This window comes from Hippoglossus hippoglossus, chromosome 12 (genome assembly GCF_009819705.1).
Source record: "Hippoglossus hippoglossus isolate fHipHip1 chromosome 12, fHipHip1.pri, whole genome shotgun sequence".
NCBI classification, from domain to species: domain Eukaryota; kingdom Metazoa; phylum Chordata; class Actinopteri; order Pleuronectiformes; family Pleuronectidae; genus Hippoglossus; species Hippoglossus hippoglossus.
Window position 1 is genome coordinate 7,689,156 of NC_047162.1, and position 27,902 is coordinate 7,717,057.

The window sequence follows — 27,902 nt, forward strand, 5'->3', positions numbered from 1 at the left end:
ACCACAAAGGGATTTAAATAAAAAGATGTTTAATTGTGCAAGAGAGACAGCGAGAATGTAAAAGAGACACGGAGAGGAGCGACGGGAGGAAAACAGCAGGAAAGATTGGAGTACAGAAAGCAGAGGTGTGTTATGCCAGGCAGAGAAGAGGGTGTTATTTTGCTAAGGGGAGCACATTATGAAATCTCCCCCCACAGCTCACTGTCTGCACTGATTAGCCCTGCTGCATTTTAAATCATCTCCCAGCAACCACCACGATCCTGCTGTGGAGGAAGGAAACACCGTTTACTGCTTTTACCTACTAATGTTTGAGTTATAGCTGCCGTAATTGAAAAACTCAACATTTAACATTATATTTGTTATTTCTAACAAAGCTAGTAATAAATGCATTTGCTTTAATCTGCTCAGTGATTTCCTGCAGGTTACTATTAGATTTTCTCTGTATGCACTGTGGTTTCTGGCTTTCCTTGGAAAATGCTGCCCTCTGCTGTGTAGAAAAGTAAAAATAAAAATGCATGCTAGAAAACAAATCATCAGCCATTTTATATAACAACTGTTGTGTAAGAGACAAAATGCCAAAAATGTACATCAACATAATACCCAACAATTTATCTTTATAGAGGAGCATGTCAGGACAAAAGAGCGTCTCCTTTAATCACACAGAGCCTCTCTCCTCTACCGACTGGTTATCTGTCCCTCTGTTCTCCTTCGGCAGGGCCTTCTCCTCCTCTTCTTCTTGGCTGCTGCCCTGCTGACTGCGCCGAACTCCCTCTGAGGCCTTCAGTCGTCTCCGGTTGCGCAGACTCTCCTCCGGGTAGGAGACCACAGACAGAGGCAGCCTGCAGATGGCTGGGATCTCGGAGGAAACGAGGAGGAAGATGAGAGTGGACAGGCAGAAAGGCCACGTGCAGGCGGGTAATGCGAGCTGAGAGGGTAGGACGTCGAGGGAGAGCAGAGTGTGACACACGATACGAGAGACATCTGGATTTTCAGATGATGCTTATAGACTCATGGGAACAAAGTTTTATACGTACCACGGACATCAGTCTTGAGGTCGCCGAAGTCATGTATGCAGAGAAAAGTGCTGGAAAGAACAATTTCACGGTTTTTATGGAAAACATTTTGTGTGAGGCATATGAAGACAGTGATCGTTTTGTTAATCTCACCACATATGACAGCCAGTAAATGGGTTTGCCACGTTATAACATAGAAGACGCCTCCAACAGCGATACAGGACAGAGCGCTGTTATATCCCCACAGCCCTGAGTAAATATCCCAGAGAGGAGCAGCCAGAGCAAGGCCTGCACCACAAATCAGAGGGAGAACAGTATCAAGGCAATGTTTCATTCAACAGCAAACAACTGCTCAAAACAAACAATTGTGTCAACACACACACAAAGTATGAAGCATTATTCCTAAAAACATGCCATGGTTCATTCACCATAATTCAATGGTGCCCTTTGAAGAGCCACAGCTCCCACTGCAGCCTCAGAAGACACGATGCATATTTATATGCAAATGAGTCTTTTTTACCCGTCAACACGCCAGCAGCCGAGCCCACCATGGCATGAAGACAGATAGTCGGAGAGGAGAGCAGCAGGCCCAGAAGGATGACACCTCCTGTCCAGGGACTGTCGCAGCCGTACACCTGGCCAACGCCAACTGGCACCGACAGGAATAGCTGCGAATGGAAAGCCTCAGTTTTCTGACATTTCAAACAATTAGAACAGGTTGGTAATTGAGATGACATATGCAGGGGAAATAGACACCGCAGTAATTTAGATTTGAAGAGCTAGAGGCGTGATTCCTGTTGAACCTGAAAGATGTTGAGGCTTTCAGTGGAGTCATTACGGGGGTGTTGATGGTTATGTGGCTGGATATCCACCTAGAATTAAAGGAAAAGAAGATTTAATTTGCATCCAAACAATGTAAATGTACATTCTTGTGTGTAGCAGGGCTGGAATATACCTGTGGAAAGTAGGGATGATTGGCTCCTGTAGCTGCCACATGTAGACACACCAAAATATTAAAGGGCAGGGTGAATATTGGGAGGTCCCATTTGCTGGCAACTGTGGACAAGGCACTGGAGACAACTGGGCTATGGACAGAGACCAGTAGATATGTTATTGGTGGGAGGAGAGTGTGATTCTTCACATTTACATTATGGGCAGAGCTCTATGGAGCATTTTGAACTGGAATGGCACTCAGAGAGCACTTTCCCTGAATTCACTAGAACCAAACCTAAATATGCCAGATTTTTTCCATCAAGATCCATGAATTAGCCTTCGAGAAATCAATGAAAAACGTCCTATCTCACAATGTCAAACAAAGTGAAAAAAAAGAATATCCTGGATCTACCCCCTTATCCAGATAGGCACCAAAATATACCAGGTTTTTACCACAGTCTGTAGTTTTTGTGTAATCCTGCTAACTAACAAGCAAACAAACAGTATGAAACTGCAGTACAATTACCTCCATTGTGTATGATACTGTAGTATCTCTATAAAGTAGTAGCAGGTCTGTTCTGCTCTTTATTCGACTTGAGTTCACACACACAATCATTTGTTCACTATGACTTAAAGATGCATCGTTTACTATAAATTACTATAAAAAAAAATCAAAAATTTCAATTCTGGTTAGAAATGAGAATCCTCTTCTAAAATCATGGACCCATTGTCGTTCATTTTGTTTGTCTGGTAGTCAGGATACAGGAATTGTTTTTTTTTTCACTTTCTTTAACATTGCAAGGCATTTTCACAGATTTCCCAGGGAATAATTCAAGGATCTTGATGGAAAAAATCTGATACATTAAGGAAAGTGAAAACTATTAGTGTGTGCTATTTGGTGCAGCTTGTTGTTGAGTGAATTCAAATTTTTAGGCAAACTATAGAATCAGATCATCTTCAGAAGAGAAGTCTCACCACAACATGGACATGAACACGTTTGGCAGTAGAAGCCACCAGTACCAGTTTCCTCTGGCAGAGAAAACAGCCATCAGTATGCCGACCAAAGCTCCATTGTAGCCGTACAAACCTGCTGATATGGCCTCCCTGAGGAGAGAGCGACAGACGTACCCGACATAAGTGCAAAACACACTTTAATGAGAAACACACTGTGAAAGCTAAAGAAAGCGTAGCCTCGGGGGAAAGAGGTGTCATGCTGTGAAGAAAATTATCTGTTTTTGTGCCCTGGGATGAAGTCAAATAAGGATGAGGAGATGACACCTGCTTTGTCCCAGAAAGATGGCAGACACGGTGGAGACGAGGGTCCCCAGCAGACTGTTCAGAGCCCACCAGGGGTTCTGCAGGAAGAGGCCGGCCGTGATGAGGAGGCCGCTCAGAGGGTTGTTGACAAACATGACCTGGGCCATGCCTCGTAAAATCCAGTCCAGCAGCTGGATCATCACATTCTGTCCTGTCGTAGAAGACAGTGATGTCTTTTCAATCAGATAAGCTCAAATGTCAAATTGGACAAATATTTGTATATTCTAATATTTCGACTAGACTAGGTTTATTAAACTTGGGAGCAGGGCCATGCTTCAACCACATCTCTAACCACCTGTTAAGCCTAAATGGGTCAACCCATTATGTTCTGCTTGTTTCCTTCATCCATTCACCCTTCTACCTCACCCGTCTCTCTGCTCATCCTTATCCACATCCCTTCATCCTTTTTCCTACTTCCCTCATCCTCATTAACCCACATCCCTTCGTCTTGTTTCCCCCCATGTCCCTTTATCATTTCCCTCCTTCTCTTATCCGAGCTCAAATCCTTTCATACACTTTTCCCTCCCTCCCTCCCTTCCTCATCCGTTCTGTGTTCAATTTGGTGTATGCCTGTCATTTTCATCTTCTAGGTACAGGATGTGGATGCCTGTAATAATCTCAGCTGGAAGGATCCCTGAGACAGAGCCCGTACACTGAGTCTCCAGTGTGTCCTCAGTCACATCAACCCTTCCCTCAACATCCAATTTAGCAATTTCCTTTAAAAAGTTTAAATTACATAATGCTGTGTCGTGGTCCGTGCTACTGAAACCAAGTATAATAGATATGCTGAGAAGATTGGACACCTACTTGACACCCATTTTCTGCACAGGCGCATGTCCCCTGTGAAAAGTCCCAGAGTTCTGCAGAGAGAGAAGTTTCCTGGAGCTTCTTCACATGACGGCTGGTTGCTGTCGTCCATACCTGCTGTCATTAAAGTTGATTGCAGTTGTCATTCTGCGATATGAAGTATAAGGTTTATGAAAAAACTATTGTCTTACAATCATTTCAGTTTCAGTTGAAACTAAAGTGCATATTTGGCTGTGGAAATTGACGATGCCACGTGGGTCTCCCCACAGCTGTCAGAGATGAACCACTCAACAGACTGGCTCCACTGCACTGATTGCTCCCTGGTAGAGGGGGAGGTTCTGTCTGAGAACCTCCACGCCCACGTGGGCCTTCTCATTTTGAGCCACTGTGGCTCAAGAAGTGTAAATGTCAATTTTTGCGTCCAGTACTTTGGCTCAAACTGGAATGTCTCAACTATTAGATGGAAGAAGATGTCGGTTGAAAATCCCACAGATAATTCAAAACATGTATTTTACACTTAGTATTGATACTTTCAAGTAAAACAACTTTTTGAATGATCATCTTTAAATGTAGAAATAAACGTGTTTGCCGCACTTTGTGCTGTAAGGTGCGGCTCTGCTTCTATTTACATTTACTACAGGTCGGGCTGTTCCTGCTACCCTTGCTCGTCTCATCTCTCCGCCGCGAGCGCAATGCATGATGGTACATATTGCTCGGTTAGTGACCATCGGTTGTGCGCTACTTTTCACGATGCATTGTGGGAAACAATGAGTGCACTATATAGGGTATAAAAACTCACTATATAGTGATTTCGGACACAGCCACAGTCCCAGTCCCACTTGTTATTGTTTGATGCTTAACAAAGTTACAAAGCTTCACCTGTGTGATATTAATCAACATTTGTCCACATGTTCATTAACTGTGTTTCTCTGATCTCCATAATTTAGACCCAGAAATTGTCAGATATTCTCTTCCTCTGCCGCTCACAAATTAGACACGTTGATTTGCTCCATGCACACAAACTAAATCGGCATGAACATGAACGTCTTTGTTCCCTGAGGAGGGAACAGCTCCAACAGAGAAGCGTGAGTTCAAATCCAAACCTCGCTGCCAATTTGCCCCACAGTTTTTTTTAATGCATTTTATTTTTACATTTTTCGAAGAAGTGATCAAAGCAGATTTGCAGAGAAAAGCTTCCTGCTGCTACCGTCAACATCCTCAGTCGCAGTTCTCTGCACGATAGTCTGAGTGTGTTTATGTTGTTCATTGAGCAGAGGAGCTCTTGATCTTTCCACTCGGCTGGTGGCTTCTTTTCTTCTGCGCTACAATGCTTCTTATGAGAGTCAACAAATACGAAGGCTACAGAAACTTTTCAGATAAAGTTAAGTAACCAAATGATCAGTTACATCTCTTGTAAACTGTGATCCTCGTGTTGTTACTTTGCAAATCTTAATTTCTTCATGATTGCTTTGTGTTGTTTGGATTGCTTTTCCTTTTGTGTCAGTGTTTTGATGATGCCAGGGCAAGTTCCTTTTTTTCCTCACAGCTCTGCAGATTACTGCTTTTGTTTAAAAAATTAGGTCTCACACACATTCACTTTTGCATTCCAGGTCCATGCTCATGCATTCATGTTAGAATCAGGGTGGCTTGTTGAGTCGTATGCAAATTAAAATTCACCCAATCTCTTTGTTCAACAGTGAAAACAGCAATCAAGCTTCACTCTGATTCAATTGGTCAATAAATCACTCAACAGATAAATAGGTTCTTAAAGGGGCTCTGCATCCAGACTGAGCACAGAAAATATTTCAAAGAATTTAAGTCTAAGAAATCTGCTCATTTGCTACTTCTAATTTGTGAATAATTTCAATTTATAATTAGGTACTACAAACTGGGAGAATATATAATAGTAATACATAATATATATAGTCATTTTTATTTACAAACTCCTCATTATTATTTCTGAATAATATAAAAGCACTTTAACCTAAATGAAAGCACATTGCATCTCTCTGCTTATTTAGATTCATGTAACTTATATCATATAATAACAATTAAAGACAGAAGTTTTTCTTACCTCTTTGAGATGAAAGTAAATCACAGCTGTTATCCACCAGCTACTTGTTAAGTTAAAGACAGCATATACACATACTTCATTAAAAAAAAAAAAGAAAGTCCACTGCATGACATTACGTGGCCTCTTCTTCGCTATATTAAAGACAAAAAAAAAGGTCTTCCTTCCCGTCTCTTTTCTGTGGGACGCCTGCCTGGAGCGAAGTCCGAACCCTCTCTCTTCATCTCAGCAGCTAATCAGGAGAAAGAATGTTCTAATGGGGTCTAATGGGTACGGAGGATTTTTGGCTGCAGCAGAACAGAGGCCTTTGTTTCTGGAATCACAGTGAAAAGAGGAGTGCTCCAGTTTCAAGTGTGGGATGTTGACGAGTGGTCATTTTCAAGCATTAACATGTATGCATGTCCCTTGGTCTATTGAAGTAGACACTGGATTACATGACACATGTAAAACTCATAATATATATTAAAAATCACACAAATACTGATAATATCCCCCTTAAAAGGAATAGAATTCAACATGTATTTCAATATATTAAACAGCCCTTTATTGTGACCAGGTTTCATGATGATACAGATATGAAATGATCAAGACCTTGACAACCCAATGATCAAGAGAAATCAAGGTCACACGGAGCTTTAAGTTAGTCACACAGTTAGAAAGACGAGGCAGAATCTGGAATCTGACTGATACAAAACTTGGTCTGTTCATCCTCAAGACAGAAAGAGTAAAACACCATGCTGATAGTTAGACTGAGAGCTCACCGACGGCACAGTACAACCCCAATGTGATCACTATACAGGAAACACCATTATGAGGCCAATCCAAAGCACGTTCTTTTCCTGGTGATTACAATACTACTCATGAGCTAAAATATTCACAGTAACTACAGTGTAGATGCAAACTATTATTTTTTATAAGGAAGCCCAATTAAGTATGAGAAAAAACATAAAAAGATAAAGCAAATATATGGGAATCTGGGGGCCACGAGGGGCCTGGTGTGCTTTTATTATCTGCAGTGATGGTACTGAAAGTCAGAAAAACCTGTTAAGATTTATTATAACTTAGAATATCTATCATAACAAGCTCAGCTGGAGTCTTGAAGAGATGATTAAACAGGAGGATGGGATCAGACGTGATAAGATGCACATACAGTACAAAGATTGTGGTCATAAATGCGCAGAAACTGTACACATCAATACACGGATAGACAGACACACACACCCACACACACTCCCACGCACTCTCACTCACGCACACACTTTCTATTGGAGTTCTGGTGTCATATGCTCGTGTTGACTTCAGAGTGAGTCAGTGCCGTGCTGAGTGCTGAACTCCTGGAAGTCCTCGGGGATGGTGTCTGTGGAAATGAGACGTTGGGTATCATGAGACGAGCTCAATATCTAAGAGCACAGCGAGGCCAAACTAATTTCACTTCGCAGTTTCAGTCGTGTTCATGCAACAACGTGATAATATATAATACAGACGCTTCCCAGACACAAGTCATAGAGGTCAATATGGGAAATAATATTATGCGTTATTGACAAGACTACTGCAGCCCGGCTAGACGCTCCGTGAGGGTCTATATTTACATGGTGCCTGGAACTGAATGTTAATATCAGCAGGATAATATGCTCAAAAGCAATGCTAACATTCTGGTGTTTAGCACAGAAGTTCACCTTATTAGTTTACCATATTAGAATGCTTACATATATCTGATTAGCACAGCAGTGGCTGATGGAACTCGTATTCATTTTGTGGGTGAACTTTTTGACAAATTGAAAGTTTGACCAGATGATGGCGCTAGATGAAAAATTAAAGGATCACCACAATAATTACAACACATCCTGTGGGGAAGATGAATGTTTAAGACAAACCATCTACTAGTTGAGATGTTTTAGTCAGGATGAAAGTTGTGGACTGGCCAACATTACTTTCCCTGTAGTGATGCCTCAAAAGAGATCAGAAAAGTGCCTTGAAATCAGCAAAATGATAAGATCAGCTTGGAAGAGAATGCGAGAGACATAACGACAGATATAATGTATGGATTTGATGATGCGTTCTCACCATTGCAGCGGTATTTCAGATTGGACCAGATGATGTTTTCTTGAGAGAAGCAGAACACGCCAAGTCGTCCTCCTCTCATGGTCGTGTCGATCGTCACTCCAGAGTCAGCGACCAGCTCAGTTCCCTCATAAAACCGAGCTCTGAACAAAAGAAACAGAGGATTTTTTATTTGTATGTCTGTTGTTTACTTATTAAATGCTTTTATGCCTTTTATGTCAACCATCAAGGGCCAGGACTCAAAAGGGGAGCAACTGTATTGACCATTGACTGTTAATAAAGATGACAAAACGAAAGCTCCGTCTAAAGTGAAGCCAAATCATTTCCCCCTGGTGGCTGGCTGCAGTAGAGGTCATAAATCCTGCCTCCTGCCACCAAATTAATACGATATAGAAACATCCAAAAGGTTTCTCATGCTCCAAATAAAAGTAGCTCTATGTTCAGAGGGAGGAGTACGGTCTAAAACAGAAAGGGATCAAGGACATACAAGTCAACAGAGTTTGTGTTATTACCCTCACTGCCACAAGGGGGAGGCAAAAGCTTCATACTGCAGGTTGAACCAACGTCTTAAAGTGAGTTAATTTGAGCTTCACATGTGATGGTATTGTCTTAACTTTAAATGGAGCATTGTTTCCATGTCTTCATGCAAAGCTAAGCTAATCAGCTGCTGCAGCTTCAAACTGAACAGACAGATGTGAGAGCGCTGTTCGTCTTACCTGATGTATCCAACCTGTGGGCGGTGCTGCAGGTACCAGCGGTAGGACACCTTGTCCTTCCAGCCGACATTTCTCGGGTCCTTCCACAGCAGACGCACCTGGTCATTTGTGTCTCCCGTGTGCCACAGCGAGTTCCTTAAGTGCTCCCCGGGGCCCGATCTAGACTTCACCGCCTGACGAACAGACACATAGAGGTGAGGAGGGATGTGGAGGCAGACAGACGAGAGGAAGGCAGGAGTGGAGAAAATATGGATAAAAATAGTGGGAGCTGGGGGAGTTGTGACTTATTGTGGCTGTGTGCTTTCACCTTGAGTTGGATGCCGGGCTCGGCTACAGCTCTGAAAGGTGTCGCCTGCCAGTAGGTTTGTTCGGTCTGCTTCCACATCACCACGTAGAAGGAGGATGAATCCTGGTAGCCAAAGATGAAGCCGGCGTAGTCATCGTCAGTCACTGTATTCACATGGAACGTCCCCTCAAAGTCCACTCCACTGAACGCAGTGTAACCTGATAACAGAGGGTATGATTATCATATTATATATGTTCGGACTGGGATATGTTTTGGAAACATTATGTATTTTAATGATTGATATTCAACTCAGAGAGGAAATACATCTTACCAACAGCAAGTCCTGGATCACTATTCATGGTCTGAACTATTTCCATTCCCTGGGGGACAAAGACGGACGCTGTTAAGAAGGAATCTTGCACTTTGATGCCATATTTTGCTGAACTAATTATAAGTTATATACTAGATCTATCAAAATGAGATGTACATGCGCTTAACATTTCGTTTTTAGCATGGGGTTTTGGCCACCGGGGGGCAGCATGCTCGATCAATCCTCAGTCAGTGTGGGTCGTCAATTGTGATGTTTCACCCCCGTTTTTATGACATCATATATAATAACAAATTAAATAGCTATTCAAATATTGGCTTCCCTCTTGGAAGGCTGTCATGTCGCCCATCTTTACATAGAGTCTATGTGGTGACTCAGTAAACAGTCACTTATTTACACATCGATCAGTTTTATATCAACATTATAATTACTCTCTTTTGTTTTTATTCTCCACTCACATCCTGAGATAAATATTTGTCTCTTTAGCAGCTAAATGCTCCACTATGTTCACCAGGTAGACAGTAACTGTGCCATTCTGCTGTTTGGTGCTGAGCAGATAGTCTAACAGTGGGTTTTTATGGCTGATATCCTGAAAACAGCTGCTTGATGTGGCTGGAAATGACACTGTAAGTGGTGTGAATGAAAAAAAAACCCAGTAAAGTTGTGGGATGCACATTGAAACAATGAGCTGACACTTGTTGTAAAACTCTATTACTCTCACATTACACATTGCCTAGAATATTGATTATAGCTCCTTTAACTTTAAGATAATGCAAGTTGTGATTTCGCCTTATATGACCGATAGATTATTTTAAATAAAGCTTTAACACTGAGTAATCTCACCTGGTTTAAAACGACCCAGTTGGGATCGATCTGGGCGTCACCCTCAGGGTCCAGCACCACTGTCTGATAGGCCCTGAAGTCAGTCAAGGTGACCTCTGCGTTCTCGGGGCAGTTGTCAATCCTGTCGATCACTTTGTCCTGGTCAAAGTCGGACTCACATATGTCTCCAACTCCGTCATCTGAGGCACAAGACAGGGACATTAAACCTCTGAAGCTCTGAGGATAATGAGACAGTCATTATTTCATGATCGAGGCGCAAGAACAGATACTGGATTAGCGCCTTCCGTTCAATTTCAAGCAAGATCCTTTTCCACATTGTCACGATGAACAGATTTCCGACCAACTTGACCAAAAATGTCACGGCGGCCTGCTCCAGGGGAACTCGATGCCCTTGCCCAGAAGCCGCAGAGCTGCAAGGGCTGAATATAAAACGTCCCAGATATACTTCTGAATGTCTTTTTTCTAAAATGAATATTTAAAATGTAACTAAAGACGTTTTTTTACTGTGTGTTGCAAGTGTTCCAGTTTTGACGGACTTTGTATTGAAGCTCGCTCTGGTCTGTACCCTGCTGTGAGTGTGTGTTCAGAATTAGAAACTGCTCTGCTGCATTCGCCATGGTGGAATGTGCTGTGATGGAGTCCCTCTAGCACATTAGGTGGTGTTATGCCAATCTGTTTTTATCTTGTGCTATATTGTGTAGGGCTCTAAAGCTAGTTGATGGAGTGGATTAGTAAATAGTAGTATTGCAGTCATGATGGACTTTTAAGACACAATGTTCTATTGCTATATCCCTGCACATGAAAAAAGCAAACAAATGAATGTCTTACCCTACATGTGGGAGTCTGAATACATTTTTCTAAGCTCCAAAACATGCAAACAAATATTTTTATATTTTTGTATAAGCCATAAATAACACATCTTACAATCTCTTCATCATGTTTAGAGGCACAGAGTGAGAGATACTGTACACCCTTAGGACACAGCTGGTCATACAGACCTCCTCTTCTTCCTCTCCACATCACAGAGCTCCCTGATTACCAACCTCTCCCCTGCAACACTTGATTTCACTGGGCACTTCTCTATCGCTGACTTCACAGCCCATTTTCCCAACATTAAATGTCACAGAATTGCCAGGTGGGTGCTAGGGCAAAAAAGAAGTGCTTTTTTTTTTACTCAGCAAAATTGCCACTTGATCTGCCCCAAAGGTTGCTTTTGCTTGGGTGTGAAATTGGGGGCCAGAAACTGCATGTATAGGTCCATCAGGAGCACTTCAGGGAGAATATGGATGCTGAGATGAAAAAATGAACATTACCTCTGAGCAATAAAGCTGCGTTTCAGTAGATCTGAATGTTTTGAGTCATTTTGAGGCATTTCGACGTGCTGTGTGTTTGAGACTCACTGTTGTCGTCGGTCTGGTCAGGGTTTGGTACCAGCCGACAGTTGTCCGGTCCGGGTGGAATCATGTCCGGGATGCCGTCGTTGTCATCGTCATCGTCACACTCGTCACCCAGGCCATCTTTGTCCGTGTCCAGCTGAGAGCTATTGATCACGAACGGGCAGTTATCCTTGGTATCCTGGTGACCGTCGCCATCACTACAGGGGAAGGGACATGATCACAGAATGTGAATGAAAGCTGTAGTATCAGAAGTAGTGGAGGGAAAAAAATCTGATATATGTAAGTTAATAATGTAGAGACTGTGTGTGTGTGTGTGTGTGTGTGTGTGTGTGTGTGTGTGTGTACCTGTCTTGGTTTGTGTCGCAGGAGTCTCCGACCAGGTCATTGTCAATATCAGACTGAAACAAGAGCAGAGAGTTCATCAAACCAACCAAACAACCAACCAACCAACCAACCGTCTATCTGTCTATCTATCTATCTATCTATCTATCTATCTATCTATCTATCTATCTATCTATCTATCTATCTATCTATCTATCTATCTATCTATCTATCTATCTATCTATCTGTCTATCTGTCTATCTATCTATCCGTCCGTCCATCTGACCTGGTTTGGGTTGTAGATGTCAGGACAGCTGTCGCAGGCGTCTCCCACTCCGTCTCCGTCTCGGTCCCGCTGGTCTCTGTTCTGGAGTCTCTGGCAGTTGTCCAGCATGTTTTTCAGGCCTGATTGAAAGAGTTAGCGTCATTTTGCATCAAGTCACGTCTGGTCCCTTTTACAGCAGTGGATAAAGATTGATGTCATGTTACTGTAGCATAACACAAACTGACATTACCGTCAGTTATTCTGTAGCTCTCGCAACGGAAAAGGGTGAATGCTTACAAAGTGCCTTTTTTAGGACATAATATTAATAATCTTTGACGATTAATCATTTGAGTAAATGTTCCCACCAGAAATACCAAGCATTTGCAAAATTTCAATTTTCCAGTGGTGGATTTATTTCTCCTATTTCACCGTGAACTGAATATTAGAAGCAACTTATGGGAATTTAAAGATGCCACTTGGGCTGTTGGAAATTGTGATGGTATTTATTACCTCCACCAAGAATGGGAATAAATGAGAGTGTTCATGAGTGTTTGCTGCTGATCCAAATAAAAATCAGGATCTAGTTAATTTAAATGTGGTCTCATTAGGGGACTGTTGGGCCTTGACGGAGGTTTGTGCTCTACTAAATGTCGTTGTTCACTATCTTTTGGTATTTTATAGACGAATAATCAATTAATCAGGAAACAAAATGAACATATTAAATGACAATGCAAAAAATCCTTTGTGACAGCCCTACAAACAAACCATATGTTTAGGTGTTGCCAAATATGAAACCGTTTACACTGATACAGTCATGGGGTGTTTACTTAATTAATGAAGTCTGATCACTAAAATCAGTCAGTCAGTGTATTAATGTCGATGTTCTGGGTGATTTTTATTCAAGTGATTAAATCTATATTTGATCAGTGAACGCATGGAAACACTTGAGACATTATGCTACCATACCCTGATACCCGATTCATTTCACAGCATATTGTTTGTAAATCCACCACTAGGCTGCGCTGTTGCACTTGCTATGCAGCTGAGCACCAGTTTGACTTTAGCAGCAATTTTCTGTTGATCGCAGGGAGGCAGCAGCAGCACCACGAATGCATAAAGGTCAGGCAGGAGCGATAGGACAGAGGAAAACCTATCTTCTCTCCTGCGGAGGTTTTTCAGGTGTAATCATACTGGTGAATGATCAAAGCTTGTGTTCGCTCTGGGGTCACACTGGGCCTGGCTTTGATTTTTTCTTTTTCTTTTTTTGCAGTGCTGTTTCTCACGGCTCAGATGGCTTATGAGAGCATCCATACCACTACACACTACGTGATATATTTATACAATAGGATTTAGGAAGATGTGAATTTCACTGAAACATCTGTCTGCATCAGTGCCTTTAACCAAGGAGCAGGGTGTAGATGAGAAGGAGAGAACAGAGTAATACGTTGTAACAGTGAGGGCCTTCAGAGATGCTGGTTATATAACTGGAGCTTCAGCGTCAGTGATGTAATTTCTCCACATACCATCTCCGTCCATGTCTTCATCGCAGGTGTCCCCTTTGCCGTCGCCGTCTGTGTCCCTCTGGTCGGGGTTCTCCATCATGCGACAGTTGTCACATGCGTCACCGTGGCTGTCCTTATCGCTGTTCCTCTGGTCCACGTTGGGCTTCAACCAGCAGTTGTCCTGAGATGGACAGGGACACACAACTGTCTCATTCCCACCATCACAGAATGTGTCAGTGAATCATTTTTGTGTCATCTATGCAAATTTGTGTCCTGGAAAAAGAATGGTTCCACTTGCGTTTTGGGGCAGTTTGTGTATTATGGTGTAAAATATGTGCCTTGACCAGATGGAAATAGTATTGACTGGTTGTCAGACAAATCAAGCAATTTGAATGACCCTGTGATTTGCATTTGCCCTATTATCTCACTTTTTATAGACTAAAATATTGATCAGTTAATAGAGAAATATAAATCAGTAGTTGAAGTCAATGTGTGCTCCAGTGGCCATAAAGGGGCCACAATTTACACAGAGGGGCCAATTATCTGTCCAACATCCATGTACAACTGCTGATTCAGTAAGGTGCATGTTTAAGTCATTCCTTGTTCACTGTTAGCTCTATAGCTAATTCAAAACCACACATCATTAAATATATTTTGACATTTGTTGGGACCAGAGCCCCCCTGGCCCCGCCCTGATGTGCTCCCATGAGTTTTACATTTCCACCAACCTGTTCATTTGGAATACCATCACCATCTGCATCATCATCACAGGCGTCTCCATGGCTGTCCCTGTCAGCGTCTTCTTGACCAGAGTTAGGAATGTACATACAGTTATCCTGTGGAGAGATGTTACAGGGAGAGAATGAAGTGAAGACCCCTCAGTCATGACCAGGATGTATTAGCTCTACAAATCTGCTCTACATTTACCTTTCTGCAGCTTGAATCCTTGCATTTGAGTTTCTCATCTGGGTATCCATCAATGTCAGTGTCCTTCCCGCACAGGTACCCGTTACCTGCCCAGCCAATTCCACACTGACAAGACAAATGAAACTCCTCAGGAAATCAGGCAGCAGCTATGTATATATCGAGTCCAGGTGTGTACAGGAAGTACATCAGAGTGTGTGAGCGGGTGTGAAATCCTACCAGACAAGAGACTGACCCGTCCCTTGCTACGCTGCACTGGGCGTTGACGTCGCAGGGGTTGGTCAGGCTGTTGCCGCAGCTGACCTCCGGCTTGCAGCCTTTCAGCTGGTCTCCGGTGAAGCCCGTCTTGCAGGTGCCGCACTGGTAGGAGCCCTGTGTGGGAATGAGGACAGTTACGTACGAGCTCCTTTCAGAAAAGTCTGAAATAAAAGAAATAATCGTCCCAGCGTGTTGCAGAAGTCTTACCACAGAGTTGTGACAGATTGAGTTTGCGGTGCAGCCTCCGTTGTTCGGTCCTTTGCATTCATCAACGTCATCACACACCTGAATTATGCAATATGAGAAAAATGTCACATCCAAAGGTTTGTTTATATGACAATTTATGTAATAATTATAGCATAAAATACACAAAAGAGTCCATATTACCCTACAAGCTTTAATAGCAGAGCTCAGACGTGTTGTAGCTGTGTTGAAACACTAAATATTTTGTACATATGGGGCATTATAAATGTACATTTAAGATCCACCTAGAAATACATTGCACTTTACTTTTTAAACTACCTGGCTCATAATAATTAATTAGCCAACACATTACAGCCCCCATACCTACTTTGCAGTTACTTTAACAAGGAATCGCTTTATTTAACGTCCCATAAAGCCCAGATTTACATTGTGATGAGGTTTCCCCCACATTGTCAGTGCTCTGTTCTGATGTAGGTGCACTGTTACTATGGAGGCCATGTCTTCAGAGGGTAGGCTTTGAAAGAAAAGTTGGTAAAACATCTAGAAAGCTGACATGACATCTCGTTGGGTTAATGCATTGCCCACCACGTTCGTTTTTATATAATTTGTTCAAAAATCGAATATAAAACATATATTTTGCACCTTAATAGTTTATTATCTGAGGAAAGAAGCAGTCCGGTAGGTTCTTCTTCAACACTAGATTTCATTGTCGTATGGGTCGTCACAAGATCCAAAATAATACACTATTTTCTTTTTATTTTAATTAAAAAAACACAGTATTAAATATTTTAAAGCTATACATTTATACCAGTATTCCAGGCTTAACGTGATGCTTTCTTCCTCAGCAGCAATGCAATATATTTAAGTCCCCTATCCACTCAAAAATACGATTTGCTCATTGTCACTTCATTTGGATGTTTGACCTTCACTGTAGGATAATGTATGTGCACCGTTTGACGCCAGACGACAGCTCTCACATTAATCTGCTGAGAGGAGAAGATTCTCCGTGAACAACTACTGTGAAACCTCCACTGCACAAACACTGACATTGGACTTTTCAGTAACATTGGAAAATGTTTATGGAAATGTAAAAGTATTTGCATTTGTCACAGATTCTTGATTTTTCAATGAGGGAGCAGGATAAGATTTAATCATAAGATTTTAACAAGTAAATGGTACATTTTGTCTGGGAAAAGAGTATTTTTTAATATCTTAAAATATGTCTGGAGGGTGTCTTTACTAATAAGAGTCTACTCATAAGAAGATCATACTTTAGAAACACAGTTAATGATACCATAACTAATATAATTGTAATATCCTCATTACCTTGCTTTTCACATTTTTCCTGCTTGGTTGCCCAGTAACATTTTATTACACCCCATAATTTTTTAAACAGCTACTTGTTAATAAAAAAACAAAACCTAATGTGGTTTATAACTCGCTTAAACACAAAGTGTTACTACACTCACATATTTATCCCGATAAAGCTGGAATACAGTTTCCAGTTTTGAGGTATGTAGGTGCACCTTATGAAGTAAGTCATAATTTTTTACAGTATTTTGTTGATATTACATATATTCTTATTAATCATATTAAATAATTACACAATAACCCTAACCCTGTATTCTCTCTACAATAAGCCTTGGTGTTCTATGTTATCTTTGATGCATACTGTAATTTGCATACATCTTTTTTTCATTCTGTTCTGATTGTGTGTGTGTGTGTGTGTGTGTGTGTTTGTCCTCCATACTCTATTCACTCCTTTACCTGTTTGTTGGTCTGAGCGTACAGAACCCCCACACCCTCCACAGGCAGGCCAGTGAAGCCCAGCGGACAGGCGTCGCAGCGGAAGCCCGGGGCGGTGTTGACGCACTTCACGCCGGGATAGCAGGGGTTAAACTGGCACTGTGGGAAGGAGGACATGAGCTCTGTTGAAGCTGCAAAATGTATATGGCTCCCACAGGGCTTCTCCCCCCCAAAAGCTTTTAAGTCTGATGACACTTTTGCACATGCAAAAAAGGGAATGCTGAAGAGGCCGGCCCCTAGAAAAGAGGTCAGCGCAAACACGAAAAGACAGACAGGCAAACACATGCACATACTTGGAGTATTACATCCTTATGAGGACTCCATCTGCAGGAGTAATTCCTTAACTTTCACAAAGTTACCAAACTTTTACCTTCACCTGCAGCTGAGGTTTCCAAACCCCATGACACCGTATTAACATCTGCCTTTAGATCTTGTGTGACAGTTGCATGATCTCATTTCCACGTTCTTTGTCTAACTCCCCAAAAAAGTAGCGAAATTACTTCGTAAACTGTATCATAGACTTCTTGAAACCAGGAAATCTCAGTTCTGAATTATTCAAATCGTCTAGACCCTAGACCCCAATTTGGAAAAAACAAAACCTGCAGATGCATGCTACCATATATTGGGATCGCATAGTTCCCAGTTCAAATCCTGTTCTGAATCTTATTCCACCTCTCTATTGTCTCATTTACCATCGCCTCTTTAAAAAATACTTTAAAAACTAACATGAACTGAAGGCCCAGTTTACTGCTTTGTTTCTTGAGTTTCTGCGTCAACATTTTGTCAACACTGCAATATCTTATAGCTCACAGCTGCCTCGTGGGAGTCGATGCTGAATTTTTACAGTTGAAGTGAAGAAACACACACTGAGCTTTACCTCGTTCACATCGTCACAGTTGTAACCGTCCCCGGTGTAACCATCAGGACAGGGTCCGCACTCCACACCTTCCGCTGTCTCTATACACATATCGTCACGGAAACAGACACCTGGGGCACACCTTGGTTTCACCACCTCAGTTCCACCCAAGCCTTTAAATCGACAGAGGACATTTTTTGTATTACTGTCTGCAGTTCTAGTTTGTTGACTATCCAGGTAGCCATTAAACATCATATTTACTGGTGAGAGACATGGCGTTTTTTTGGTGATGAACTTACCGCAGGCCTGACACTCTGAGATGGTGTTTCTGAGAAATGAGGTCTCCTTGACCTACAAAAGTTCAGCCATAAACACACGTTTATATGCAGCTGTCAGAGAGGTCAGAGGTGAGGTAGCAGGAATTAAGTGGGACCCATAGGAACTGTAAAAGGGTATTTACCTGCTGAATGAGGACGTCTTTCAGCTCACTTACCACCTTGGTTAGCTCCAGCATTTGATTTGACAGCTGCTTCGTGTTGACCCCTAAAAGAAAGGGACTGTTATTTTTGTTTGACTGGAGCAGAGGAGCCTGTTCTCAACTGGCTGTTGTGCTCCTACCACTGTGATTGTTTTCCCGGGATCATTTGTCTCTGTGGAAGTTTACCTCCACACATGGACTCTTACCCAGAGTTTGAACCGAGTCCCTTTGTTGGAAATGGCAGTCTTGTAATGAAGCAACATTCTCAAAAGTGTCCCCAACCACCAGCTTGAGCTCGTCTATGCTCTCCTGTTTGAATAAAACAAGTAAAAGTGGACGATTCAGCCATTTGAAAACCTGCAGATTCAATACTGAAACATTGTTGTATGGAAATACTCTATGTGATGGGTCACCTGGTCTCGGGCTTGCATGGTCTTTAGCTCCACCGTACCATAGCCTGCTGGCAAACCCTGGAAGGCAGCGGGGAGATCCCTGATTGTCTCCACCAGCCTGCAGTCCAGATGCAGCTCCAGCCCTCCTGGCCCCTGCTGCTGCATCCCCTTCAGGTGGAACAACAGTCGGTGTTGTTGGCCGTCCGCCAGCACCAGGTTGTTGAAGGTGACTGAGCTCATCCTTTTGTCGGTCCGCAGGTAGCGTAGCACAGCTGTGACGGGACAAAGCAGGGAGAGTGGAGAAGAGATAAAAAGGAGAACGAGTTTAGGCTGCATTTAAAGGATAATTCATTTAAATTACAACAAGCTTAAACATGTTAACAGCTTTTACTTCCTAGGTGATCTGGTGGAAAGTCAGAGGATCAAAAATCAGTTAAAAAAAAAAAAAATGTTAACGTTGTTTTATTGGTGGTGTCAAATGTGGCCACCTAAAAAAAATCAAAGAATAATATTCTCTTTCCTTTTATCTCTGTTTTGGTCTCCTCCCTATAATGAGTGAAATATTACTTTGTCTGCTGGGATTTTTTTGTGAGAAACAAGGTTGATGATACCAGTGAGAGTGAACCAAAACAGAAACGTTGAAACACCCTATAGAGCTATAGGGGAACTGTGGAATCTTCTTCTTATATTCTCTGTGGGTTCATGACTGCATGACCCCATTCACATAACCCAATCCCCAGTGCAGCTTTAAATGTTGTAGTTGAAGCTTTAGCCTCTTTGATGCTCTCCTACCTCTGTTGAGCTTCCCCATCACGGTGAACTCAAAGTACTTGCTGTTGTCCCTTGGGTTGTACAGGCCGAACACGGTGGTTCCGGTCTTGGGTTGCAGCTTGAAGGTGGCCAGGATGAAAGCCTCGTTCACACCTTGCTCGGCCAGACCCCCCTGCAGCAGGTCTGGCAGGCAATCAGGCGAGGTGAGCAGATCATAGACTGTTGATGGGGATGGGGAAGGAGACAAGCAGTAAAGCACATGAGTAATGGATGATGAGATATGAATATTTACAACCTGCATCCGCAGAGTAAACACATCCTGAGTCAACAAGAAGATGATGATGTTGATCCAGTGTTTGTTGCTCTTATGAGACGCAGTGGCAATCAGTCAGAGCAAACTTGGCAGACGGAGTTAGCTCAAAGAAATCACAGGGAGGAGGACTTCTGAGTAAATCTAAGCTATGTAGGATGACTTTTAGTTGTAAGGTTTCTTTACTTCTCTTGTATTTTCATGGTCATAAAAATAAATGTGAATCTTCATTTTCAGCCACTATTCATTCATTGTGCTCACTGAACGAGGTATGACGGATTTTAGACATATCCACTGACAGGCTACTTAGCAGGAGTGAAATGCCAGAGAAATGCTGTACACTTGCGCTCATGTTTATAGGCCTCCTTTAATAAAGTAGCATGGGAGCTGGGCAGGCCATGAGAGGATGTGCAGTGAATCGTTAGTCCCACCATCTGCACACATCATGAATACACAAGTACCCGGAAAAGCAGTCTGAGAGGCCCTCTGTCGCGAGGGAACAAAATTGCTCCCAAATGCTCCCGCAGATTGGCCGTTGTCAGCCAAGATTGTGAAGCATGATCTGCAGATGAGATCCCTTCTTCCTTCTTCTACCTCCTTTTCTCTCTCTCTCTTTACCCGAGGTCCCTTGTGTGTTTCGGTGTATTTCACCACAACACGGGGGTTTTAAAAATGCGTGCAGTAAAATGTGACTAAGCCAGCGAAAATGCCCTCTCGCACGGTGCTGTCAACATCGCTTTCGCCAAAAATTGGGTTGTTTTTTGTATTCACAATAGCCAAGATCACCTGGTAAGTACTGCACAAACAGATGGATCTGTTTTTCACTCGATGTGACTTATTGCTCCATTAAATTGGCTTCGGTCCAAAAGTGAACAAAACAAGGGAACAAATGAAAATCATTCCACTCCTCACGTTTTGAAGAGTAAAGACTGGTTTATTCTCCTGCTTGGGATTGACAAAGAGGCTACACTACTGCTAATCAGCATGGGGTGATTGGAGTTGATGTCTTTACCACCATTGCCGATAAAAATCAACCTGACGTGTCCCAGGTCATACGTTTTATTCACGTTAGGCAGCAAACAGCAATGAATAATCCTGATTCATAACGAGCAACCAATACAAACAGTGGAAGGGAAAAAACAGCCGACTGGCAAACTGGCGAGCAGTGTGTTTTTCCCCTCTTGTGCATTGTTTGTGAACAAAACCAAACGTCCTTCACCTTGAACAAAATTGGCGATTTTTCTGGGTTTGAACACTGTGGGAGACATTTTGTTCCACAAGTCAACAAAATATATAACACAGGTTTGGTCGAGTTTAGACATTTTAATGAAGAACTGTTACATATTTAACTTCTGATCTAGTTCAGCAACCATCTCTGCGGGTTTCGGATAAATGCTGGCTTTGTTAACTGTTTTTGCGAGCTCACTCCAATCCCCTGAGTTTCCATACAAGCATTTGATGGTGTTAAGAGTCAACGCCAAACCATTAGTCTGCGGTGGAGCTTCCATGTCACTGTGTGTGTACTTCAAATAGTGGTGAATGAGCGGATCATGTTGGAATTGGAGCTAATAAATGGTGAACAACAGTTACTTTTATGAAAATTAATTGTATGTGACCATCGAACTAAGCCAGAGATGGATGACTCTTCTGTGCTTGTCTGGCCACTGGACGAAACTGCCAAGCCGACCAATCACAGTTGTTGCAGTCTGTGTTGCCATGACGTGTATTGTAGAGTTTAGTGTGTAGGGTGCATGCTACGGCATAGTTTACACCAGCTACACCCGCCAAACAGTTCATTCTTTAGATTGTATATGACATGACAGCTTTCTAAAAGTGAGGCCAATGCATCTTGATCGCCCCCTAGTGGCTGGTTTCAGTACAGGTCATAAACCCTGCATTCTCCATAGTAGCAGGTCATCATTGTCATTTTAGGTAGTTCTTGTCATTATTTTTTTAATGGGATATTTTGGCTTCATTTCTATAGTGGGGAGGAAGTGGAGACATGTCGCCCATCTTTAAATACAGTCTATGGTAAATTCAATGACAATTTATAAATTGACCTACTGTAACATTGGCTCAGGAGGAGTAGCGGGTGGTTCGAGCCCAGATCCTCTAGTCTTCATATCCAAAGTGTGTGAACCATAGACTGTATGGTCTGAACCCCAAATTGCCCCTGATGTTGCCCCTGATCTCCCACCGGTGTTTGAGTGACTGTGTGTAAGAATGTAGTGTAGTCAATTACATTACAAAGACACACACACACTTTGATATAAAACACACAGTCCTGCCGTTCATAAGTCTTCTGGACAGAGGCCTTTGTGGGAGTCGGGGGTTGTTTTACACCACAGATCCTGAGAGAGTGCCTCATTTTCACCCCCTGATTAACCTCCGATTTCAAGCTTCATAAAACTAACTGCTGGAAGCCATAAAGTAATCCAGTCTTGCCCTCTCCTTAACACCAGCAATATAAATCTGTTACGGTTATAGATTACTCCAAAGTGTGCAAATGGTTGGAATTTTTCATCTTTTCATCCTACAACAGAGGGTTTGTATGTGGAACACTCTGATTTATCGCAGGTTCCTGTTTGGAGAGATACCGTGTCGGCCATTACCGGTGTTGAAGGAATGACATCATCAACATCAGCAAGTAGTTAACATAAACAGTGAAGACACGTTTTTTTCGCAATAGCCATGAGTAACCTAGCTAAAAGGGACAGGGATCCAATTTGTTTCTTGATGAGAAATAATGTGATAATAATCATGTTGTGCTCTCAGATGCATTGTTTGAGTCATGTCTTTTGGAAGACTTGAAGTTCAATATTAACTCTTTAGCTGCTAAATGCCTCACAATGAAAACTGCTGCAGCCGATAAACAACACTGTGAGTGCTGTGAGAACCAAAACAGTAAAGTTGCAGCTAAAGGAAACGAGATACAACTCGCTATAAAGCCAAAGAGAGCTGTGGATTCAGGTGATAATCCTCTGTTGCTCCACCAAGTGATCCCTCTCGTATTGTCACATTGTGTTTACGTTGTTACTTGATATCATGAAAAGATAAATTATGGCCTCTTTAAAGATACACTCTGTCCCTGTCCCTGTGCCCGGCTTCCCCCGCGGCTTTAAATTGGCTTCACTCCACGGTGAATTCCAGTCATGCAGACAAGAAGTAATTTGCCAGCGAAATTGATAGATGATGAACGCCATTAATCCGGACCTGCTTCACGCAAAACATCAGGTAGCTATTGCCGAAAGATCGTAGGGATTAATGGTGCACGAGAGGCACGCCATTAGTCAACCGGGGGGGGGGGGGGGGGGGGGGGGGGGAGCTGATAAACTATAAACACCAATATTTCTACATGTCTGCTGCAGCTCCACATTGTTTGTGTGTGTGTGTGACCTTGAACAAGTTTCTGTGTCAGAGAGAGACAGAGAGAGAGAGAGAGAGAGAGAGAGAGAGAGAGAGAGAGAGAGAGAGAGAGAGTCTGTGTGACTTGAAGTTCAATATTGCACCCAGATCATCTCTGATTATTCCCATGTGTGTGACCCAGCTGAGGACTTTGAATTGGATTAATACAAAGCAGAGAGCCAAACCTCCTGAGCTGCAGGAATCAAGCAGCTGCATAAATATAAAAAAGCAGGGTGACTTTCCTTCAGCAGAATGACGGTGGCTTTAAAACTCTTTAGTCTCGTAAAAGAAAAGGAAAAACTCTTTTTTACAACTGACAGAGACATTTAGCATTTTATTTGTACCCCAGAGACTGTCCCACACCGGGGCTAATCCTTTGTGTTTTTTGGATCTGCGTTTCATATTCTTTTTCACAGTGTCTGCTTTATCCATTATGTATTTCATGTGGTAAAATACACAGTGCTGCTGCCATTAAATCTCTTTTGACACACAATGAAAATGGAGGATTGCATCACAGACAGGATTGAAAAAAATCCAGAGAGTTACAAAAAAAGAAAACCAAAAGAAAATATGATTCGTATTTCTTCCTCTGCATCACTTAACCACAATCAATCTGACACAATTTGTGAAAAGTTGTCATCATATTTACATAACTTATATGAAAAGCAAATTAAAGCACTTTAAACATCACTTACCTAGAGCCTGGGCTTCCACATGTGAGCACAGTTGGAGCAACAGCTGTGAGGCCAGAACCAGGGCCGTCAACAAGCCCATTTTGTCCCTTCAACTGGTCCCAGATCTGCAGCTTCCCTCCAGTGACTTATCTGAACGTGACACAGTGACAGTTTCCTGTGTGTCTGCGTCTGCCGTGAGTGGTGCGCCTGTGTCCCTTCTTTTTGAATTAGCAGCAAGGCGAGACTGTCATGTTAAGCTTAGAGGCTGCTGACAGTTTGTGTGTGTGTGTTGTGTGTGCATATGTGTCTGAATTGAGTGTGTGGATGTGGAGAGAGGACTGCAGGAGTCTCACTGAGGGAGGAGCATCAGGACCAGAACCTGCTTTTTAAAACCTTCCTCAGATGGCCCCATGTGGAGAAGGAGTGACCTGGGGGAAACTCTATTGCATTGGCTCCTACTGGCTGCTGCCAGTTCCCACAGGCTCTTACACAAATGCACTGCACACGAGCAGCTTCTGATCCACTGAAGAAACCCATGTCTGGCCGATGAAATCATGTTTCGACCCAAACTGGAAACATTTTTGACTCATGAGTTCAGGCTTCAGGGGCGGAATTTCTGGACATGTCTCACTCACCTCCAGCAATTAGACCGCTTTTATTTTCTTTTTCACACTGTGCGAGACACTTGCACTTTCCTTCCAGGCATCAAAAGCAACACCTTTCCCATATGCCCTTGCTTCCTCCCTCCTTCCCAGGGCAAAGTCAGGAAATGAGCCTACGCCTTAACAAGCGGCGTTAACCGGCCAGCCGAGCCTCAGACAGGCTGCTGGCTCAAGGTCGTCAGCATGTCTGGCACCACGCAACTCGCCACATTTGGATGCGTTTGCCTAGGTCTTAATGATGTTTGTTTTTCCCTCTTTCTTTGCCTGTTGCATCTTATTTTCTGAGCCAAGCGAGCTATTTTCTGTGGGCGAGTAACTTTGAGGAGCGTTGAGCACAAAAAAAAACATCGGTATTTAAGATGTTTCCTGGTTAGAAAAGTAAACAAAGCTGTATAGAAACAAGAAGCAAATGAGTCATAGTTTCCAAACAGCTACCACAGGTGTTCCTTGCGGTTAGTCTGTACAACACTGCTCCGTTCATTCGCCGTGCACTGATAAGGTCTCCCAGAGTTTTATCTGCCATCTGATTGGTTTCCAGACTGATCCTTCGCAGGCGTTTTTCAGGTTCTGGAGCACAGCGAGTCCCACAGACCTCCGTGCATGGTCAGCAGCTGCGGCAGAGAGCTCAGTGCCACCACATCAGCCGGCTGGATCGTGGACCTGGGCTGAATCACATCACGGTGCGGTCGATGAGGTCAGACAGTGAGCGCTGCAGCTGGCTCTGAGATAAAAACCAAATCCCCAAATGCGTCTGACACCATCTCCTGACTATTTTTATTCAGCGATACTGATACGACCGAATCCTGTGACTCTGATACTCATCTTCACATGGTTAGCTGGGAGCAGACACCAAAGATTATAGCATTGCTGTCACCCCAACAACAGCCAAATGTACTGCGTTACCATGTTACACACAGCCGACCCGACAATGAGGCTTTATGCTGCAAATAATAACAGAAAGTTGAGGTTAATGCTTTTCAAAACCTTTGTGCCGAAAATGAAAACAAGGCATACTGAAAGATTAGAGGTGCATAACAGGAAACATGTGGCGCATTAATAACAACACAAAGATTATTGTAATCCAAGAAAGAAAAAAACATGCAAGACCCACAAATATTTTATAAATGGTGTTTATTCTCATCAAATCCGCCTACAGAGGAAATTCATTCTTTGATATGTTTGGCTTTTTTTGTGAATCCACCTCCTTCAACTAAACTCAACATTTGAAATTGATTAGAAACACATTGGTGGGTTACTGTGAGATCATTTTATCGTGTTCATTGGATTTATTTGTCAGTGACGTGGTGTGCAGAAATGTTTTGCAGGCTTTGCCGTAAATAGTATGTAATAGTTTGGAGTTGGCATGTTCTCCCTGCGTCTGTGTGGGCTTCCTCCCACAGTAAATGCTAAATGGTCTGTAGAGCTTCTGTAGTCTTTATGACCTCTCACACACACATTCATACAGTGCATCTATGTGCAGTAGTTTCTCATAAACTTTGTCAGGAGCAATTTGGGATTCTTGCCCAAGGACACTTCGGGCATGCAGAATGGGGAGACTGGGATTTAGCCGAACCTTCTGCTTAGTGGACGACCCGCTCTACCTCCGGAGCCAAATTCCAAAAAGATGCAGATTGGGGTTAGGTTCATTGGGAAAGAGGTGTGAGTGTGAATGGTTGTTTGTTTCTGTATGTAGGTCCTGTGACACCTTGGTGACCGCCTCCCGCCCAATGTCAACTGGGATTGGCTCCTCTCCTCAAGGGATAAGCGATGGCTGAATAATAGTGTTACTCAATAGTTTAATTCATCATGATAATAATATTAATATATATATTAATTATGTTATGTCAATCATGCTCATTCTATACCGCTTTTGTCTCTTGGTACACAAATAGTACACAATTTGTCATCCATTTAATATTTTCGGGCATAATTGAAAAAAAAGATTTCCTGATGATGAATGTGTGGGTAAATGTTTCATGTCAAACAAACTGCAGCTTCTCCGAATCAGAGAAGATTACAGTTGAATTCACCGCATAAGACGTTCTTTCATAAAACGACTTACATCAGTCGCATAGCATTTGAGGAATGGACACAGACTTATAAAACCACAGCTGGAGGTGAGCATACGTCTCTCTGCTCCTGCCCTGAGTGCCTCATTACTCTGTGGGATGCAATGTGTTACAAGCTCTGCGCCATCTTACCTGATGAAGTTACATAACAGCAGCCAGTCAGCGAGTCAGAGGGGTCTGATCCAACACCTCGTAAAATCTGCAGCATCTATCAAATACCTCGCCCCAGTCTGGCAGCGAGAAGTCACTCCAAACCCAAAATTACACTATTAAATTGCCTGAATTTCTGGTATTAGACAGACTGTATATCTTTGAACTCGAGGCAGGCGCTTAATAAATGGACCCACATCCTGCAGCATATTTAGACTGAAAACTCTCCTGCCAAATTGGGGTGTCATGGTGGATAAAGCTGTCGACTTTCCTGGAAGTGACACAGCGTAGAAGGCATGAATACAAATGATACCTTAAATGTTATAGATACAAAATGAATCAGAAAATAACATCTTTGTATTAGAAATGCAAATTTGAGTTGAATGTCATTAGTCTGGGTTGTGGGTTTTTGTAATCCTTTGAAACCATCTTTGGAAAATTACAGGAAACAGATTTTTTTCAGTTTCATTTACCGTACTGAATTACTTGCCTTCATATCTCTCTGTAAAATCACTCAGACCTGTCTCAGTGGTGGAAGCAGTAATATGAACCTGAGCTCCCTTCTTGGAAAAACATGACCATTACACGAGAAGATTGATGAAAGATGCATAAAGGTATTCCCAGAATAGCTTCACTGCGATGGGACGTATCGTTTCTAAAAACAACAAAGTGGTCTGAGGCTGACTAAATTTCACAGTAGTTTGCAAGTTTACGTAATACAGGCCCCTGTTAGAAGCCAGGCCTGATGGTTTTGTCATGTATAAACTGTGAGTTCACAGTCGGACCATTTGAATCTGTCCAGCTGTTCCTTGAGTCACTCACACCACCTCTTTCCTAATGCATGTTTCACCAACACCTCATACTGATGACGGCAAACCATCACTTTAGCTGGACGTCGCTTTTTTTCAGTTTTTCACACTAACACCCCCAATGCAACCTTTCCCATAATCTGACTTTTCTCTCTTTCCTCTTGGCTTTAGTTTGATTTAGCCCTGAGCATTCCTTGAGCACCACCATGAGGTTTCATCTCCAGCCAGTGGTTGAAAATACATTTTATTTTCAACCACTGGCTGGATTTCGACT

The 27,902-nt window shown here is 42.5% G+C and overlaps 2 protein-coding genes across 4 annotated transcripts; both read right to left on the reverse strand.

Moving 5' to 3' along the window:
* Positions 1–92: 92 nt before the first annotated feature.
* On the reverse strand, positions 93–6,406 carry LOC117772144 (urea transporter 2-like). Of its 3 annotated transcripts, none has more exons than XM_034603090.1 (10): positions 6,145–6,406; positions 4,071–4,187; positions 3,225–3,414; positions 2,922–3,050; positions 1,969–2,098; positions 1,817–1,885; positions 1,534–1,681; positions 1,167–1,301; positions 1,035–1,084; positions 93–925 (listed from the first exon to the last, which is right to left on the reverse strand). In XM_034603090.1, exons 2-10 carry the CDS (start codon positions 4,180–4,182, stop codon positions 656–658), a joined length of 1,233 nt encoding a protein of 410 aa, XP_034458981.1. In that variant the 5' UTR covers positions 4,183–4,187; positions 6,145–6,406; the 3' UTR covers positions 93–655. The 3 variants fall into 3 exon arrangements, with proteins under 3 accessions (XP_034458981.1, XP_034458980.1, XP_034458982.1); XM_034603089.1 differs by having other exon boundaries at positions 4,071–4,217; positions 6,145–6,404; XM_034603091.1 differs by lacking the exon at positions 2,922–3,050 and having other exon boundaries at positions 4,071–4,217; positions 6,145–6,404.
* Positions 6,407–6,630: 224 nt separating this feature from the next.
* On the reverse strand, positions 6,631–24,300 carry thbs4b (thrombospondin 4b). The gene is made up of 22 exons (XM_034603092.1): positions 23,960–24,300; positions 19,571–19,768; positions 18,800–19,050; positions 18,593–18,695; positions 18,369–18,451; positions 18,208–18,259; positions 17,930–18,081; positions 17,014–17,151; positions 15,250–15,327; positions 15,004–15,156; positions 14,788–14,892; positions 14,589–14,696; positions 13,882–14,041; positions 12,380–12,498; positions 12,118–12,170; positions 11,776–11,969; positions 10,376–10,554; positions 9,536–9,584; positions 9,226–9,422; positions 8,919–9,091; positions 8,206–8,345; positions 6,631–7,498 (listed from the first exon to the last, which is right to left on the reverse strand). Exons 1-22 carry the CDS (start codon positions 24,036–24,038, stop codon positions 7,440–7,442), a joined length of 2,823 nt encoding a protein of 940 aa, XP_034458983.1. The 5' UTR covers positions 24,039–24,300; the 3' UTR covers positions 6,631–7,439.
* Between the last annotated feature and the right edge of the window lie 3,602 nt (positions 24,301–27,902).